This window comes from Priapulus caudatus, unplaced genomic scaffold (genome assembly GCF_000485595.1).
Source record: "Priapulus caudatus unplaced genomic scaffold, Priapulus_caudatus-5.0.1 Scaffold225, whole genome shotgun sequence".
NCBI lineage: Eukaryota > Metazoa > Priapulida > Priapulimorpha > Priapulimorphida > Priapulidae > Priapulus > Priapulus caudatus.
In genome coordinates, this window is record NW_014577286.1 from 6997 (window position 1) to 23898 (window position 16902).

The 16902-nt window shown below is 39.7% G+C and overlaps 1 protein-coding gene across 1 annotated transcript; it reads right to left on the bottom strand.

Annotated features, from left to right (window-relative positions):
- Positions 1–12019: 12019 nt before the first annotated feature.
- Positions 12020–14363, bottom strand: LOC106807609. The gene is made up of 4 exons (XM_014810002.1): positions 14184–14363; positions 13547–13643; positions 13068–13211; positions 12020–12104 (listed from the first exon to the last, which is right to left on the bottom strand). The coding sequence occupies exons 1-4, from the start codon at positions 14335–14337 to the stop codon at positions 12035–12037; spliced, it is 465 nt and encodes a 154-aa protein (XP_014665488.1). The 5' UTR covers positions 14338–14363; the 3' UTR covers positions 12020–12034.
- Between the last annotated feature and the right edge of the window lie 2539 nt (positions 14364–16902).

Genomic DNA, 16902 nt, shown 5'->3' on the forward strand with positions numbered 1-16902 from the left:
GTTCCAGAGCATACCATATTCAACAAACATTAGTTCCAGAGACCCCCATTTTCAGGTCTGAGTTTGTTCCAGAGCCACCCCCCCCCCTCCGCATTTTTAACTTTGCAGTGGCACATACCTACCATAAGGTGGGGTGAGTGTCCCCCCCACCCGGGGGTTTCATCTCCTTGGTATATGTTGCTCCTTGGTTCCCTGCACAATTTTTTTTTCAAAATAGTGCCACGGCAGTGCCGTGCTGCCGTGGCGGCCACTAGGGCCCAGCGTGGGATAGGTGCCCTTAACGTGAGAGGTCACTAGAGGTCATCGGAGGTCAAAACCATTCGTATTGCACCATGGGGACTGAAAATTCGTCCACAGGGGTAACTTGATCCGAGGAGTGTCGTCGGATAGGTGCCCTTTACGTCAGACGTCACTAGAGGTTACTGGAGGTCATCACAGGTCAAAACCATTTATTTTCCACCCTGCACTCTCCACCATCCACAATGCCAGCCTTTGTTTATCATTGCAGGCTGCGAAGCACGGAATAAAGAAGCTGTCATGCATTGCGCAGAGGGAATGGCTGCTTGTAAAGAATCACAAAGTCGTCATTGAACAGCCAACGGACTTTTCACACTGGCAAAAAGACTCGGTCTCAGAGGCAATTATCGCTGACTATCAAACAATGGTAAACACGGCCCTCGCATGTAGTGGTGATGGAGATTGTTTGTTTAATGCATTTTCAATACTGTTAAAGGGTGATGAGTCGATGTCTACTGAGCTTAGATATAGATGTTGTATCGAGATGGTACTCAATGGCGAAGCAATTAGGGCCCATCCAGCATACCCTAGATTGTCATTAATATCCTCAGAGTATGAAGAAGATTGTCTGAATTGTGCAAGGCCACAATCATGGTCTTGTGTATGGCGCATGATGGCATTGTCAAATCACCTAAATGTCCCTGTAATTTCGGTATACCCTGCAGTAAATGGCACCAAGGACATCGTATACACATCCCTAAATGCAACTTTCACACCGCGCAATGTCAACCCTAATCAACAAGCGATCAGTATATTTTGGACAAATGTCGTCTATCCGGGGAAAAAAAGACTGAATCAACAGCCACTGAAACGTAAAACATGGTTTCCAAATCATTTTGCTCCACTCATTGAAAACGTGCAACAGCCTGTCGAGTTTCACCAGGACCCCATCAGTGACAACAAACTGTCCTTGACACCACCACAAATACTGGAAACGCATATGGCTGCAAGCCCCGACTATAGTCAAAGTCTGATTCTGATTTCCGATTCTGAATCCACAAGTACCTGCAATGCTACTGAAAACGTCACTAAGCAGCAACCTGTCGAGTTACAGCAAGACTCCATCAGAGAGAAAAAACCAGCCTCAAAATCGCAGCAACTACAGGAAAGCCCTGACTATATCCAATGTTTGGACTCTGACTCGGAATCAACAACTCCTTCGAATCCGAGTGGTGAAACAGTCACAGATGACATAGATGATATAGCCACAATAGAAAAATCCATAATTACAGAACAGCTCACCCCAAAAATTAACGAGGTTGACACAATTCTTGATCCCCTTTCCCCTATAGAAATTGACGACATTGAATTCAATATTCACACAAACTCAGACAATGAAGATGATTATGGCAGTCCCGTTAACAGAAAAGCCATATCTGTAGCTAAGGTTGAAATGAAAAATGAATCTGGATCTCTTCCATACAATAGGTTCTTGAGTATATCTGAAACCATGGAGCTTTTTAAAACAAAGTGTACTCCAATAGACAGAATTCCCACTGCGATAAAGGAGAACAAATACTTTTTCCTTAACAATAAGGCAAATGTGGAAAAACGTAGAAGAAAGAACGCTAGTGAATTTTGGGACAATTGTGGTGCCTGGGTTGAACGATCAACTCCAACCCAACTCTTTTTAGTAACTGATGAAAGACTTTCTTGTATCTTTAAGAGAAAAGGGGTCTATTGTTCAGAGAGCTATATAAATAAAAACCACATCTACACAGCTCTTGCTCCCCAACCCCAACAGTCAGATATCCTCATTCTGCACAGGAATTATGCAAAATTAAAGCAGTTGTCTTCCTACAGAAGAAGAATTACGTGGTTTGAAAATACTCCTGAACGATTCGATTATTTGCCAAAGGATGTCGCAATTGTCGAATACATTGGCAAATTCCCTGGTCGCGGAAATCACGGTAATTCAAAAAGATCATATCCAGTAGCTGAAGATTATATAAGGTCACACAGTGACGTGGTTAATAAAATAGCCAAAAAAGTCGAGCATACAAACCCAAAAGCTGTGGTGGACGAACTTAATAATGATTCAAGCTTGAAAGAAAGTGAAAGGCAACGAAATCTCAAACAAATCCAAAACAGAAAGTATTTGCAACGTAAAAAAGCACGTAAAGACAGCGGTCCAATGGTAAATTTTGCCGATGACGTCCTGAGAATTGAAAATATGGCACATGATCATGAATTTGTGCAACAGGTATCACATAACAAAAATAAGACTCCTTCTATAATTCTTTTCACAGAACATCAGCTGAAAGATATGAGGAGATCATGTTGTGTAGAAGGTGGTTCTGTCATAGGATTTGATAAAACGTATAACTTAGGACAAGCATTTGTGACCTCTTCGGTGTATAAAAATTTGGCAATTAGTAGAAGATCTACGGGACAAAACCCTCTCTTTCTTGGCCCAATGTTTTTACATGGCAATTCAGATTTTGGGACATACAATACATTTATGAGTAAAATAGCAGCAAATCTATCGGATGAAGAAATCAAGATGATGACTGTAGGAACTGATGATGAAACTGCCATTAGAAAAGCTTGTATGAGATCATTTCCAACCGCCACACATATTCTTTGCACTCGGCATCTAAGGATGAACACGATAAAGTATTTAACTGATAAAGTCGGTTTAGATGTAAAAGGAAGACAAGCGATTGTATCATCCATATTTGGGCCATCAGGTCTCACCATGGCCAAAGATATTGATAGTTTTGAATACAGACTGCAATCTACAGAAGAAATCATTTCAAAACATCCCCAAAAATATGAAGGAAAAGGATTTCGGCAATATTTTCATTCCAGGTTGCTTCCTCTAATTAAAGAAAACGTAATCGCACCAGCATTAAAGAAACCATATCTTGAAAGAAATTGGACAAATAATAACTGTGAGTCTGTAAATCATTTGCTGAAATTGTCCACACAGTGGCAACAAAAAAAATTGTGTGATTTAATCCATGTGCTGCATTCTATGGTAAATTCCCAACTTGTAGAATACCGAAGAACACTGGTGGGTAGGGGCGAATATTGTTTGGAACCAACCTTCAAAAAACACACCATCCCAATTGAGAAATGGGACATAATGACCACTAAAGAACAAAATAGAGCATTCGACACATTCCTCAGTGATAAAGGGCTAAAACCTAACATGGTAAAATCTTCCGATGGCACCCGATTTGTAATTGCAAGCCCAACAGCTGGTAAAAAACTTCACCAAATTAAACGTAAACGCGCAGAAAAAACGAGAAAATGGTCTGTGTAAAGCAGCCCCGATCTCCCCGGCTCAGGAGCCTCCTTCAGGTCCGAGTGGTCTGACTCGGGATGTCGCTCCTGATCTTTGTTATGAAGGCTATTGACCGTCCTCAGATGGAAATTGTCACGTCCCCATATAAGTATAAAGCAATATGGCAAGATCACGTTATGTTGAAAATAATGTACTATACACACATTACAGATAGTGATATGTTGTTTATGGTGGAAAAGTTAATTTGTGCATTTCCAAGCATATAAACTGTATAGACTGTATAAAGTATATATAATTATATATATATATATATATATATATATATATATATATATATATATATATATATATATATATAGCAGTGCACATTTATGTCTTGTTTCAGTAATCAATGTTAATGTTGTCAAATTGTAATGTGGCATTACCGTATTTGCAGTAATATTCAGTTTTGTAATGGCTTGCTGCAATTAATGTAATATGCAATCATTTCTTTCTATACTGAATGCATACATGATAAAGCTCTGCCAGAGAGGGTGGGGTGGGTGGTTTTAGTACAGTGTGAGTACATGGATTAAATATTATATAGTTTGCTGGTGAAAAGTTTAATTTGTGCATTTCCAAGCATATAAACTGAGAACTGTATAAAGTATAAATATATAGCAGTGCACATTTATGTTTTGTTTCAGTACGTTAATAACATTTCATTTTGTCAAATTGTATTGTGGCATTATAATATTTGCAGTAATATTCAAATTTGTAATGGCTTGCTGCAATTAATGTAATATGCAATCATTTCTTCGTATACTGAATGCATACATGATAAAGCTCTGCCAGAGAGGGTGGGGTGGGTGGTTTTAGTACAGTGTGAGTACATGGATTAAATATTATGTAGATTAAATATTATGTAGTTTGGCTGAGAGGGCCGGTCTATGTCCCCCGGGGTACTGCCGGAACGTACCCTGGTACTATCTAATATGCCGGACCGTACCTCGCCTACTCCGCTAACGAGTCTAGGGAGTCGCCTACGCCTACTCCCTAACCCTAATCTTAACCCTAACCATATCAAATAGCGACCAGGGTACGTTCCGGTATACCCAGGGTCCGGCACTGCAGTACCCTGGGGGACATAGACCCTATGAGCTGTGGTTTGCTGGTGAAAAGTTTCATTTGTGCATTTCCAAGCAAATAAACTGTAGACTGTATAAAGTATAAATATATAGCAGTGCACATTTATGTTTTGTTTCAGTACGTTAAAAATTGCTTATAGTTATACAGCCATTACAGGCACTTGTGAACTGGCTACTGTTCGAAATGCGTTAATTTGTTTTTTCATAGAATCAATCTTATATTATCAATAGAGTACGTCATGAATAATTTATGTGGATTAGAGAGCAAATTGTGCGGTCACTGCAATATCCTACATATCCATGTGACACGAGATTATGGCACTGGTTTATTGTTGAAATTTCATGAATTACAATGTTGGTTGTATTCTTTTTAATTTTATTAAGAATGTTGTTTGTAATATTTTTACCTTACATTTTGACGGTTATCTATATCTGCAACTACACACTCGATCTTGGCTTCTAAGTTCTATTCATTTACTTTCAACTTCATATACAATCAGGAGTGTATCAATATTAATTTTAATTATATTAATATTGATACACTCCTGATACAATCAATGAATCATGCATACGAACATTCTAACGGCTACGGATTATTTTTATCACTTTCAATATCAGCAGATACAAGGATTTTTTTAACAAAATATAAATAACGTGCAGTGAAGGGATGGCGAAAAGACCATACGGTCATCTAGTCAGCCAACCCTCGGAAATTAATTAAGTATAAAGGCTACTTAACAGCGAAATGTGCTACTAAACAGCGAAATGTGCATCAATATGCGCGAATGGGCAAGAATGTGGCGCAATGTGCATCAATAACTGCCGCAATGTATCAAAATGTGTAAAAAATGTTATACTAAACAGCGGAATGTGTAAGAATGTGCGTGTGCACGTATACGTGCGTGCGTGCGTGCGTGCGTACACGTTCGTGCGTGCGTGCGTGTGCAAGTACACGTCGTGCGTGCGTGCGTGTGTGTGCAGGTACACACGTGAGTGCGTGCGTGCGAGCGTGCGTATGCACATATACGTGCGTGCGTGCGTGTGCACGTACACCTGCGTGCATGCGTGCGTGCGTGCGTGCGTGATGTACACGTGCGCGCGTGCGTACCTGCATATGCACGTACACATGCGTGCATGCGTGCGTGCATGCGTGTGCACGTAGACGTGCGTGCGTGCGTGCGTGCGTGTGCACGTACACATGCGTACATGAGTGTGTGCGTGCGTGTGCACGTACACGTGCGTGCGTGCGCGCGTGCGTGCGTCGCGTGGCGTCCGTGTGTGTGTGTAAAAAATGTGTAAAAAATGTTATACTAAACAGCGGAATGTGCTACTAAACAGCGGAATGTGCGCGGAATGTGTAAGAATGTGGCGCAATGTGCATCAATAACTGCCGCAATGTATCAAAATGTGTAAAAAATGTTATACTAAACAGCGGAATGTGCTACTAAACAGCGAAATGTGCTACTAAACAGCGGAATGTGCTACTAAACAGCGGAATGTGCTACTAAACAGCGAAATGTGCTACTAAACAGCGGAATGTGCTACTAAACAGCGAAATGTAAGCAGCCGAGACCGTCTTCGGACGGCCACGAACGAACGCACGAACGGACGAACGAACAAACTCGATCTCGCAACCATGATATGTAGTGTTTTTTAGCCGAGCTGTTTCTGAGACATTTATTAGAAATAATGTGTGCTAACTACACGTTTCACCAGATTCAGAAAAAAACTACCATGATATACATAACACATTTTATGATAACACGTACAGACGATCCTCCATATCGACGCCCTCCCACTCCCCACATATCCATAAAATAAAATGACGACTTAATTCACCAACGATCCCGCCGCACAAACGGCATCGCATGTGTTCTATCAAAACAGCCTTTCGCGTACTAGCAACCGTACGTGTCGGTTCAAGTCTGAAACTCAAACAAATTAACCAAATCAACACCATCATGGAGGGGGTACAGGGGGTAGCCCTACCCATCTCCAGCCTCTTTCCCCATCCTCATCGTGTCTAAATACAATTTATTTTCTAAGAATATAACTAATGTTTACTTTCGCTTTCTCTTGCCCTTACTTTTGCTCTTCCCATGTGTGTGGGATCATAGATATTAACCCAAGGGGATTAAATTAAAAGTCTTGGGTTAATATCCATGGTGGGATGCAGTTTTGAAGCTGTAATATGCTAGTGGGTGTATAATATGCTAGTGGGTGTGCGCATACTCTGTATCCAGTGGAAGTGATGCAAGTGTAACTTAAATGATATGGAAGATGGCCAAAAATGGAGCACATGGCCGCGCATAGAAGAGAAGTGCGCGCGGCAGAAGGAAAAGAAAGAGAGAGAGAGCGAGAGAGAGAGAGAGAGAGAGAGAGAGAGAGAGAGAGAGAGAGAGAGAGAGAGAGAAAGAGAGAGAAAGAGAAAGAAAGAGAGAACGAGAGACAGACAGAGAATGATAGGGGAAGAGAGAGAGAGAGAGAGAGAGAGAGAGAGAGAGAGAGAGAGGGGGAGAGAGAGAGAGAGAGAGAAGAGAGAGGGGGGGGGGAGAGAGAGAGAGGGAAGAGAGAGAGGAAGAGAGAGAGGAGAGAGAGAGGGAGAGAGAGAAGGAGAGAGAGAGAGAGAGAGAGAAAGAGGGGAGAGAGAGGGAAGAGAGAGAGAGAGAAGGGGGAGAGAAGAGAGAGAGAGAGAAGAGAGAGAGAGAGAGAGAGAGAGAAAGAGGGGAAGAGAGAGAGAGAGAGAGGAAAGAGAGAGAGAGAGAGAGAGGAGAGAGAGAAGAGAGAGAGAGAGAGAGAGAGAGAGTGGGAGAGAGAGAAGAGAGAGAGGAGAGAAGAAGGAGAGAAGAGAAGAGAGCAGAGAGAGGAGGAAGAGAGAGAGAGAGAGAGAGAAAGAAGAGAGAGAGAGAAGAGAGACGAGGAGAGAGAGAGAGGGAGCGGAGCAAGAGGGAGAGAGAGAGAGAGAGAGGAGAGGAGAGAAGAAGAGAAAGAGAGAGAGAGGGGGAGATGACGCCCTCATTTCGCGTCATATTCGGTTCACGCACATATCGCGTCATTTCATTGAATTAATTTAAATTAATTGCAATTTTCATTTTAAATTTGTAAGATAATTTAATAACATTAACTTTATTTAATAAAATTAATTTAATTTTAATGTTTATTGTATGGTGATTTTTAACGTCATTTTCGCGTCATTTCGCGCGTCATTTCGGGCGGTTTAGGAGGTTATTTCTTTATTATTCCAGCGCACTCATCTGCTGGCCGATTTATACGCACATTTCGCTGTTTAGTAGCACATTTCGCTGTTTAGTATAATATTTTTTACACATTTTGATACATTGCGGCAGTTATTGATGCACATTGCGCCACATTCTTACCTATTCCGCGCACATTCCGCTGTTTAGTACCACATTTCGCTGTTTAGTAGCACATTCCGCTGTTTAGTATAATATTTTTTACACATTTTGATACATCGCGGCAGTTATTGATGCACATTGCGCCACATTCTTACACATTCCGCGCACATTCCGCTGTTTAGTACCACATTTCGCTGTTTAGTATAATATTTTTGACACATTTTGATACATCGCGGCAGTTATTGATGCACATTGCGCCACATTCTTGCACATTCGTGCACATTTTGGCACATTCCGCGCACATTTCGCTGTTTAGTACCACATTCCTGCACATTCCTGCACATTTCGCGCACATTCCTGCACATTCCTGCACATTCCGCGCACATTCCTGCACATTTCGCTGTTTAGTAGCACATTTCGCTGTTTAGTAGGTCCCGGCAAGAACAGTTAGCTTCACATTACTCAGAACTACATATATACCTCACTCGCTTCTTTATATCTACGTCGACCAAAAACGTACCAATTTTCCCCAAGTATAGTATTCCTGCCCAGGTTCACCTGGCAGAGATATTGCATTGTTTCATCAAATGATTTTAAACTTGCTTTGCTAGTCTTGAAGATTGCAAATTGATCAGATGTAAAGAAATAGTTAAGAGCACAGTACATGTACCTTCAAGGTGCAAGAATCATTGACTGAGCAAAAAAACTTACTATTCAGTCGGGCGAGCTTCACAAGCAACCGACTTCTGGTGATGCTTGGTGACTGCAGGCAGATCCTATAGGCCTGGAACCTCGGGCTACATTTGAAAGAGTTTTCCATCTCTTCTCTCTTTTTAACCAGGCGCCTATATCTTGGATCTGCATAGAATAACAATGTCGGCAGACACAATAATATTTGTGAACAAACATATAGATATATTGCTACATAATGTTAGTCCCCTACTGTGTGACACCACTCTTCAAAATCAAGATCAAGCTAAAGTTGAGTCTCGACTCTTGGGACCAGAAATACCAATTTTGGCTGAAGCTGAATTCGTCTACAATGTTTAGAGATCCGCCCACATCAAACAAAAACAAGTTAGTCTGTAGCTTGTTATTGCATCCATTGAAATTGTGCGAATTTGAGGAAATTTCAGGACCCACTTCCGGCCAACTTTGGACCCTAAAAGCACACCTATTCCTCCAGATGCATCCACACACCAATTTTGGTTAACTCATTTCAAATAATCTTTGAGTAATGTACTAGACACGTATTGACGGATTGAGTGCAAACCTATAGTCACCTCCGGTTTAATATCAAAATGCAGTAATTTCTTTTCAGTTGGTTGTAAATTCAACTAATTTATACAGATGTAATATATTGAAATTATTAGTAACTCCGCATTGTCACATAATACATATACCAATCAAAAAGACTGTTTGGAATACATCCTTGTTACAAATTTCTATCAGTGGCAGATAAGCTGATCTAGAAATACACTGGTCAACATTATCTTTACCTTCATGGTCCATGCTACGGGGTGTGCCACAATGAAGTTCAGATGGTCTGTTCATGCCAGGAGGGAGCTTGGAGGATTTGTCTGCAGACATCATATTGGCAACAATCTGTTGCTGCTTTGCTCTGCAGACTAGAAATATGGAGTGCATAGTTTAGAGTTCATTACCACACTATAACACGCAAGGACATCAAAGACCAAATACCACATACTGTAAATCTCACTGAAACTATACTAATACCTAAAACAAGGAATAGACTTCGAAATCAATTTTATATCTTCTAGCATTATTTATAAACAAGTTATATCAGAAATTCATGGCCTAGATGCAATGCAAAAATTAACAAGACAGTAGGTATCCGGAAGCTCCCGCCAATAAAGGTTATAATATAGATGATTGATGCCAGCACAGCTCATTAATATGCATAGATCGTGCACGGATCTGATCCGTCATCGAACTTGTTCGAGATATATGCGTTCTAAACTCAAATTTCAATTTTGGTCAAAATCCGTGAAGAAATGTCAAAGTTATCGCGTTAACATCATAAATGCGGACGAACGCACGGAAGGACGGAGCCCATTTCCATAGCTCCCGCCCCGGCACCTTTGGTGACGGCGGGAGCTAAAAAAATACCTATCAGAACTGACAAATCTTATAGCTCCTTGCCCATGGCAAGAAGGAAATTTTCAAAAATGTCGGGACAAAGTGTAAATTCACTTAATAATTTTTGTCAGGCAAGTGGAAAATGTGTGTGACCTTGTCAACTGCAGACACTGTCACCAAGAACCCCTCTTGATCCCATATTAATTATTACCATTTGAATTTTAATGTTCATAGTATCACTATATATACTTCACAGTACTGTATACAAATTTATAAACGTTTACTTGCGTGTCAAGGACATGAGTTTGCATATTGAGGGCAATTGGAAATACAATCAGGGCAAAAGGAACTCAAATTTCAAGTACAAGGGTGTTGACAAGTATGTCAATCTCAATAATATAGTGTATGGGAAGATGTACCAATTCTTGCTGCCGCTCTCCGTCCAGTGTTTCTTGCACGCTTCACACTGAATGTTGGGTTATATTCACCGGCTGGGCGGGCAACAGCCACAAATCCCTGAAAAGTATATCACATTATTAGAGTTAGAAGATGGTACAAGTTGCAATTGGTCATAAGAGGCAATTGGAAGTACGTAATTGTCCGGTCATCATCCGTTACACTCACATGTACAATAGGTTAATTACCATGACTGGAGCAGAGAAACAGTGACCAGTCTATACATATATGTCTACCAGATAAAGATGAACCTAACAACCCCCACCCCACATATGCGCATATATCCATAGCATGTGATGCTATCTTTGAAACAAATTTTGTAATACTTGTACATAATCAACACAGAGAATTGAAATTTGACATAACAATGCACTCATTGGCAAAATCAGAAAAAAAGAGCACTAAATCTTTGTTATCAATATTAATCAGCATCTATTAAAGAAACTTGCAAAAATATGACAAAGATAGTATTATGATCGATATAACCTTTTGCATAACTCTTTTCCTGCGAAATGGATTGGCGGCCCTCGGTTTCGCATTTCTTTGTCGCGGTTTGCCGACCATCGCCTTGTCCCGTGGTAGATCTGCAGGTCGATATACGTCGTTGGTGCCAGCCTTCATCATAACAGATAGCTGGTCCCACATCTTCATCCCATCTATACTGAAGAGCCGGCAAATTTCATTGTACACCACCTGCAAATATAATGGTTATGCATATATTTAAAATAAATGTAGCTCTCCATTTTGGCCACCATTTTATATTGAATAATATAGTTGAAAATGCTTTCTTGACACCTAGTTATAGACCTGGGGGGGCTACATGAAAAATGGAGCTTTTTAATGTATTTTTGATAATTTTGTTGGTTGAGGCATTTTTTTCTCTAAAATATCTTCCCAAATGTAGACCCCACACTGCCAACCTAAATTGTTCCTCAATAATTGCAGTGCAAATATGGGGTGTAAATGTTCCACGAAATTATATGCCGTGATAAAAAGAGATGCAGTAATTTGATTGGTTCATACAGTCAGTCAGCAAATGCCAATTTTGTATACCACCATGGTCGTGAGTCCCAAGATGTGTGTGAAATAGAATGGGTTGAAGGAGAAGCTTTACGGCACAGAAGTACAGAAAGGCCATTCAGGGCCAGGAGGCCAGGAGGCAATCTTACCTCAGTATCACGAGAACAGAGGGCATTGTTTCTACTGCCCTTGGGTTTTGCCAGTTGCTTTGCCCGAACACTCTTGACAAGCATCTCCTTCTCTGCTGCCTTTACCTCGTCCATACTGCCAACAGAACCTGCGTGTAGCATCTCTGCAGCCTTTATGTGTTGGCATGGATCTCGTAGAGAACTTCTCCAAACGTAATCTGTGCAAGTGCAGGTGCGGCATGTGAGATCCACCATCACTTTGCCTGGTTGTTTGGAACTGCCAGCTGGGTACATGGTTGCCTACAGGTCGGTGAGAAGAGATGTGTCCGTGACACTGATGGTTACCCAGTTACCCTTGTGATCTCGAAATCTGTAAAAAGAAGAAAAATAAAATATAAATATCAACTGAACTATAGTTTGATGTATTTATAGTGATTTTTTTATAGTGAGACTGACCCAATTGCCTCAAAAGGCACATCTAAAGTTCATGAGGATCATATCTGTGAAGTATGGTTCCAATCCAATTGGTAGTTGTCGAGAACTGCTCAGGAAATGATTTTCAATGACCGAGACCTACTTTCCAGAATGTAGGTCACACTTGACTCAATCACCTCAAAAGAAACATGTATTTGGGTACATGAGCGAAAGGTTGACGATGGCGCAGCTTCTGCTTCACGGGCAAGACAAAATGTCTGAATGTGGAATTTTAATACCGAAATTTCAAAGATTCTAGGTTTTATTTTTATATTGCAGATGTTTATATTTGCCTTATTTTGGGATCCATCACCAATGCCAAATAGTATTTTTTTTCAATTTCTGTTTCAAATAACAATTTATCATTAGGCCAAAACAAAATATAGGTGTTCTTACGGTTTCCCACCCGAACCCTATTTATTCTCAGCAACCCTAAACATTTTATTGTCAATTATTTTAATTTTCAAAACATTTAAAAAAAATGAATTCGACAGTTCCTGCTTCAAAAAGCACAACGCACATCCTTCGGACATGGTTCGTAAATAAAATATTTCAAGAAAATAAAATGTTTTCCCTACCTACCTACCCTATTTTTTTTCGGCATGTAACGGTAACCACACATATATTTTGTTTTGGCCTTACACAAAGTTTACATAAAAATAAAGATCATAACATCTATATTTTATGTGATGTGGCGCCAAGTTATGAATAATAAATTCTATTGAAACGGGATCAGCAGGAGATGGCCAATTTCCATGTGATTCCAGTATACAGCCCTGATTTTATTAAAATAGCAAATAAACCAGTGCAGTCTAGAAATACAGACGGAGACACATTCTAAACAAGTTGAAACGCTTACTTCTGTGACTTTTCTGTCTCGTCCTGCACGAAATACATGTGGTTGGAGTTTTCCACTGACTGAGCCTTGTCGAGAAGAAATAGAAGTCTTCCTTGATTCACTCTCGTCTTTATGTCTGTAGGGATCAAATCTCTTTTTCCAATGCTACAAACATACCATAACATTTGCTAATTTCTAAGTCATTGCATTAAGAGTCAACAGTCTGATAAATATAGGATATTGGAAATTACAATTTGACACACTCCGTACAAAAGATACAAGCACTTCCAAGGGATAATTCTAATTTTCAAGGACTATTAACAATTGTATTTAAAATTAATAGCTCATGTCACAGCCATTCGATGTATTCCAATTGATTTTGACCATATACAGTCGAATGCAAAAACAAATCGTGAACTCCAGAATTATCAACTACAATTTCATTCTCAGCCTTAGTTATATACATATCACAAATCAAATCAACTGTATTATGAACAAACCTGTGGCATATTGTGCGAGCTGCCTCTGTATCCAAAAGGGAGGCCTTTTTTCTCTTGATCGTTTGCACGGTACTGTTCTCCTTGGCAGCCTGATGACCTGAAAATCGATACAATTCTCCATTTAAACAAGAATCTGGCTAGAATATGGTGGTGAGCTGGGCTTAAAAAAGCTATAGCTAACTGAGGACTAAAACCAAGAAATTTGCCGATTAATAATACAGTATTATCAACCACATAGGTACAATGCAAGGCTTATGTTGCATAATTGCATGAGTGTTTTGTTTTGTTTTTTGAATACCAAGCACTTGTTAGAACTAAAAAAAAATGTTTCTCTGAGAAAGAATATTTCCACATTTTAATACTCAACACTAAAAAATGTTTTATGAACACCACACACACACAAAAAGAAAAATAAGTGAAAATGTTGAGGCCAGAATGTGTACTCTAAAAGATGTCACAGGTGTAATCAAAACCCTAACCCTGGTGAAACAAGGGTATCAGATTGTGTGATGTGTGCATTTGAGCTATAATGCGATCTGGTGATACCAAAAACAAGAGACGCTCAATTAAATGATGAATTATACTATACAATAATACTAAATAATTCAGCTTCACAGTTAACTATCCAGATAGTTACCTGTCAACTCGTAGACAAGTTTTGAAAGTTTTTTTCTTTTTCTTCCAACACAATCTGTAACTTTGAGGTTCAAATTCTCATCATGATTGTTTGTTGTCATGACACGACCCCCGTTGGCAAGAACAGGCAACCGGGAACAATCCAGCCAGGCCATCCGCCACTTCTCACACCACCACTCATCTCGGAAGTAACTAAGCAAAGACTCCTTGACACTCTCTGCAACTGGCAACTTGTTCAGGAGCTAAAAAGACAGATAAAAATGATAATTAAAAAGATACAGAGATACAAGACTTTTGTTGAGAGTGGTTTTGAATCAATCTTTTTGAAATTTAAAATTACAGATTTTTTTAATTTTCAGTTTGTGAATTTAATATCACTTGAAATCAAATATCTTTTGCACAATATGTAAATGTAATTGTTAATGATTATAGAATTTCAATTATTCCCACATTTCGAATACAAAATCTATTTTAAGAAGGATCTATAATGTATCATGCTACATATACTTTTATGACATCCCTTGTATAGTATACTATTGGAACAAATTAATAGTAATTTGAAATCTATTTCTAAATTTATTTTTTTGTTTTAATATTGAAATACAGAACATTGTCTGTAATGGCCTGATTTTTATTTTATTTTACTTTTTTTTCAAGTTCACAGTTTACCCACCAAGCATTTTACTCAAGTAGTCTTCGTTCAAGTATTTACGGTAATCATTAGAAGTTTCTTAATATCAGAAAACCTTTTTTTATTTGTAGTATTTGCAACACCTGTAGCATCTGACTGTCAGTAATAGCATTTTTATTTCAATTCTCTTTTTACGAAACCATGCACTTTTTTATTATCAAAGATGCTATTAGACATTTCACAAAAGAAATAATGACTTGTGTCTATTGGTTGAATAGAATAATTAAAATGAAAATAAAGATGGAACTGAAATGCAAAATTGTACTGTAAGGTCAGACAGTCTGAGTGACAACACTGGAACACATTTAGTAAATACAATGTACATATATACGTACCTTGACAAACAACGTCCACCGATGTTCAGCTGTAGGATAGTCAACAGCTCTTGCAACCATCTTGAAGCCCATGATAACCACGTAGGAGTTTATGAGGTCTGTGCAAGACTTGAGCCTCTCCATTAACGTTTTCACCAGGTGGAACTAACATAGAACATATTTCAGTCCTAAGCGCTCACACGCGTTTGCCGAGGCCTCCGACTTGTCAATCATGACGAGTGGCTTGTATGGTGTAGAGTGCGAACACGGTGTGAAACGCCTGTACCCAATGTTTCCGGCCAGTGGATAATACTGGTAAGGGTGTTCACAATCTGCATCAGCGCATGGCACATTCTCGAGAATTGCCCTCAACCCCAACATGATTGTGTCTGTGTTCTCCCGGTTCATGATTGTGAAAGCAGTGGGGCAACCGAATCCGGCACTGTGCTGCGTAATGGCGGTCTGCAAACAGGCCCCATCATCTTGAAGGCCATGTTTACCGTCAATGCCCAGAATCAGGGAGTTGGTTCTGGCAGATTGCAGGGCTGTTTGATTAGATAATGCTAAAACATAACATTTGTCAAGTTCACCTACATTTGCTGCAGGATTGTCTTTCTGATAATACAAGGCAATTCCTGAATCTCTCAGTGTCCCAATAGCCACAGAATGGACAGCAGACCACTGGCCTTGCTGGTAGGCATGTCTCTTCTCGGTATTTGAAATGAATGACTTCAGCCTGTTGTCGGTTGCATGGAGCTTTGTGTTGTTGAAAGCAGTATTGAGTTCTTCTTCTGCAACATCAGCCAATTCTGTACGGAAAATGTCAAATGGTCTCAAGCCCAGAGACCTGCTTGCCATGATGCGGTCCTTCACGCTTTCCGCCAGTTTGTGACGCTGTTTCTCCACAGGTCTTATGTCAGGTTGCCACACAACACCATCCGGTACAAGCTGTCCTTGGACTGTCACTACCCACTCTGTTGGATCAGATAGCATACATCTGGTTGTCACACGAACTGTGCAGTCATGCTTGTCATGTCGACCTCGGCATTTATTACAAACTGCGAAAAACACAACATAAATATTTAAATATTTAAAAACACAGTACATCAACAGTTACCTCCCCTGAATGTCCCTTAATCAATCGTTTTCCATACCACATCGGTCCATTGAATTAATTGAAAGGTGCCCATGAATTTGCAAAAAGTGTTTGTCTTGTACATGTACATGTATATGATGGATAATAAAAATACTTCATACTTTATACTTAAAAAATTTTCATGTCTGATAAAAAGTTAATCGCATTAGGGTTAAAATCTCTCAATCAGAAAGAAGCTACTACTGAGTCCGGCACTGTATCCATACTGCAACCGAGTCATAATTAAATAAACAGGTCATAATGAAACAAACAGGTGTATTATTTTATTAGAAAGGCCGCTACATGCATATATACACAGTGCTCGAAATAAGAAAAAAAATGTGGTTGTCCTGCGGACAACCCCGGCATCAAATCAGGTTGTCCGCAACAATTTCTGGTTGTCCCTAAAAATATCCCCAAATCTCCTATTTTTAATCACATAATAGTATGATCAGAAAACACCCAAAAACAGTGGCGTAGCCAGGATTTTTTAACAAGGGGGGCCAAAAACAGCGAACTGCGCAAAATAGTGGATGACTTAATATTTTAATGGCTCCTCCGCCTCCCTCTCTACACCCTA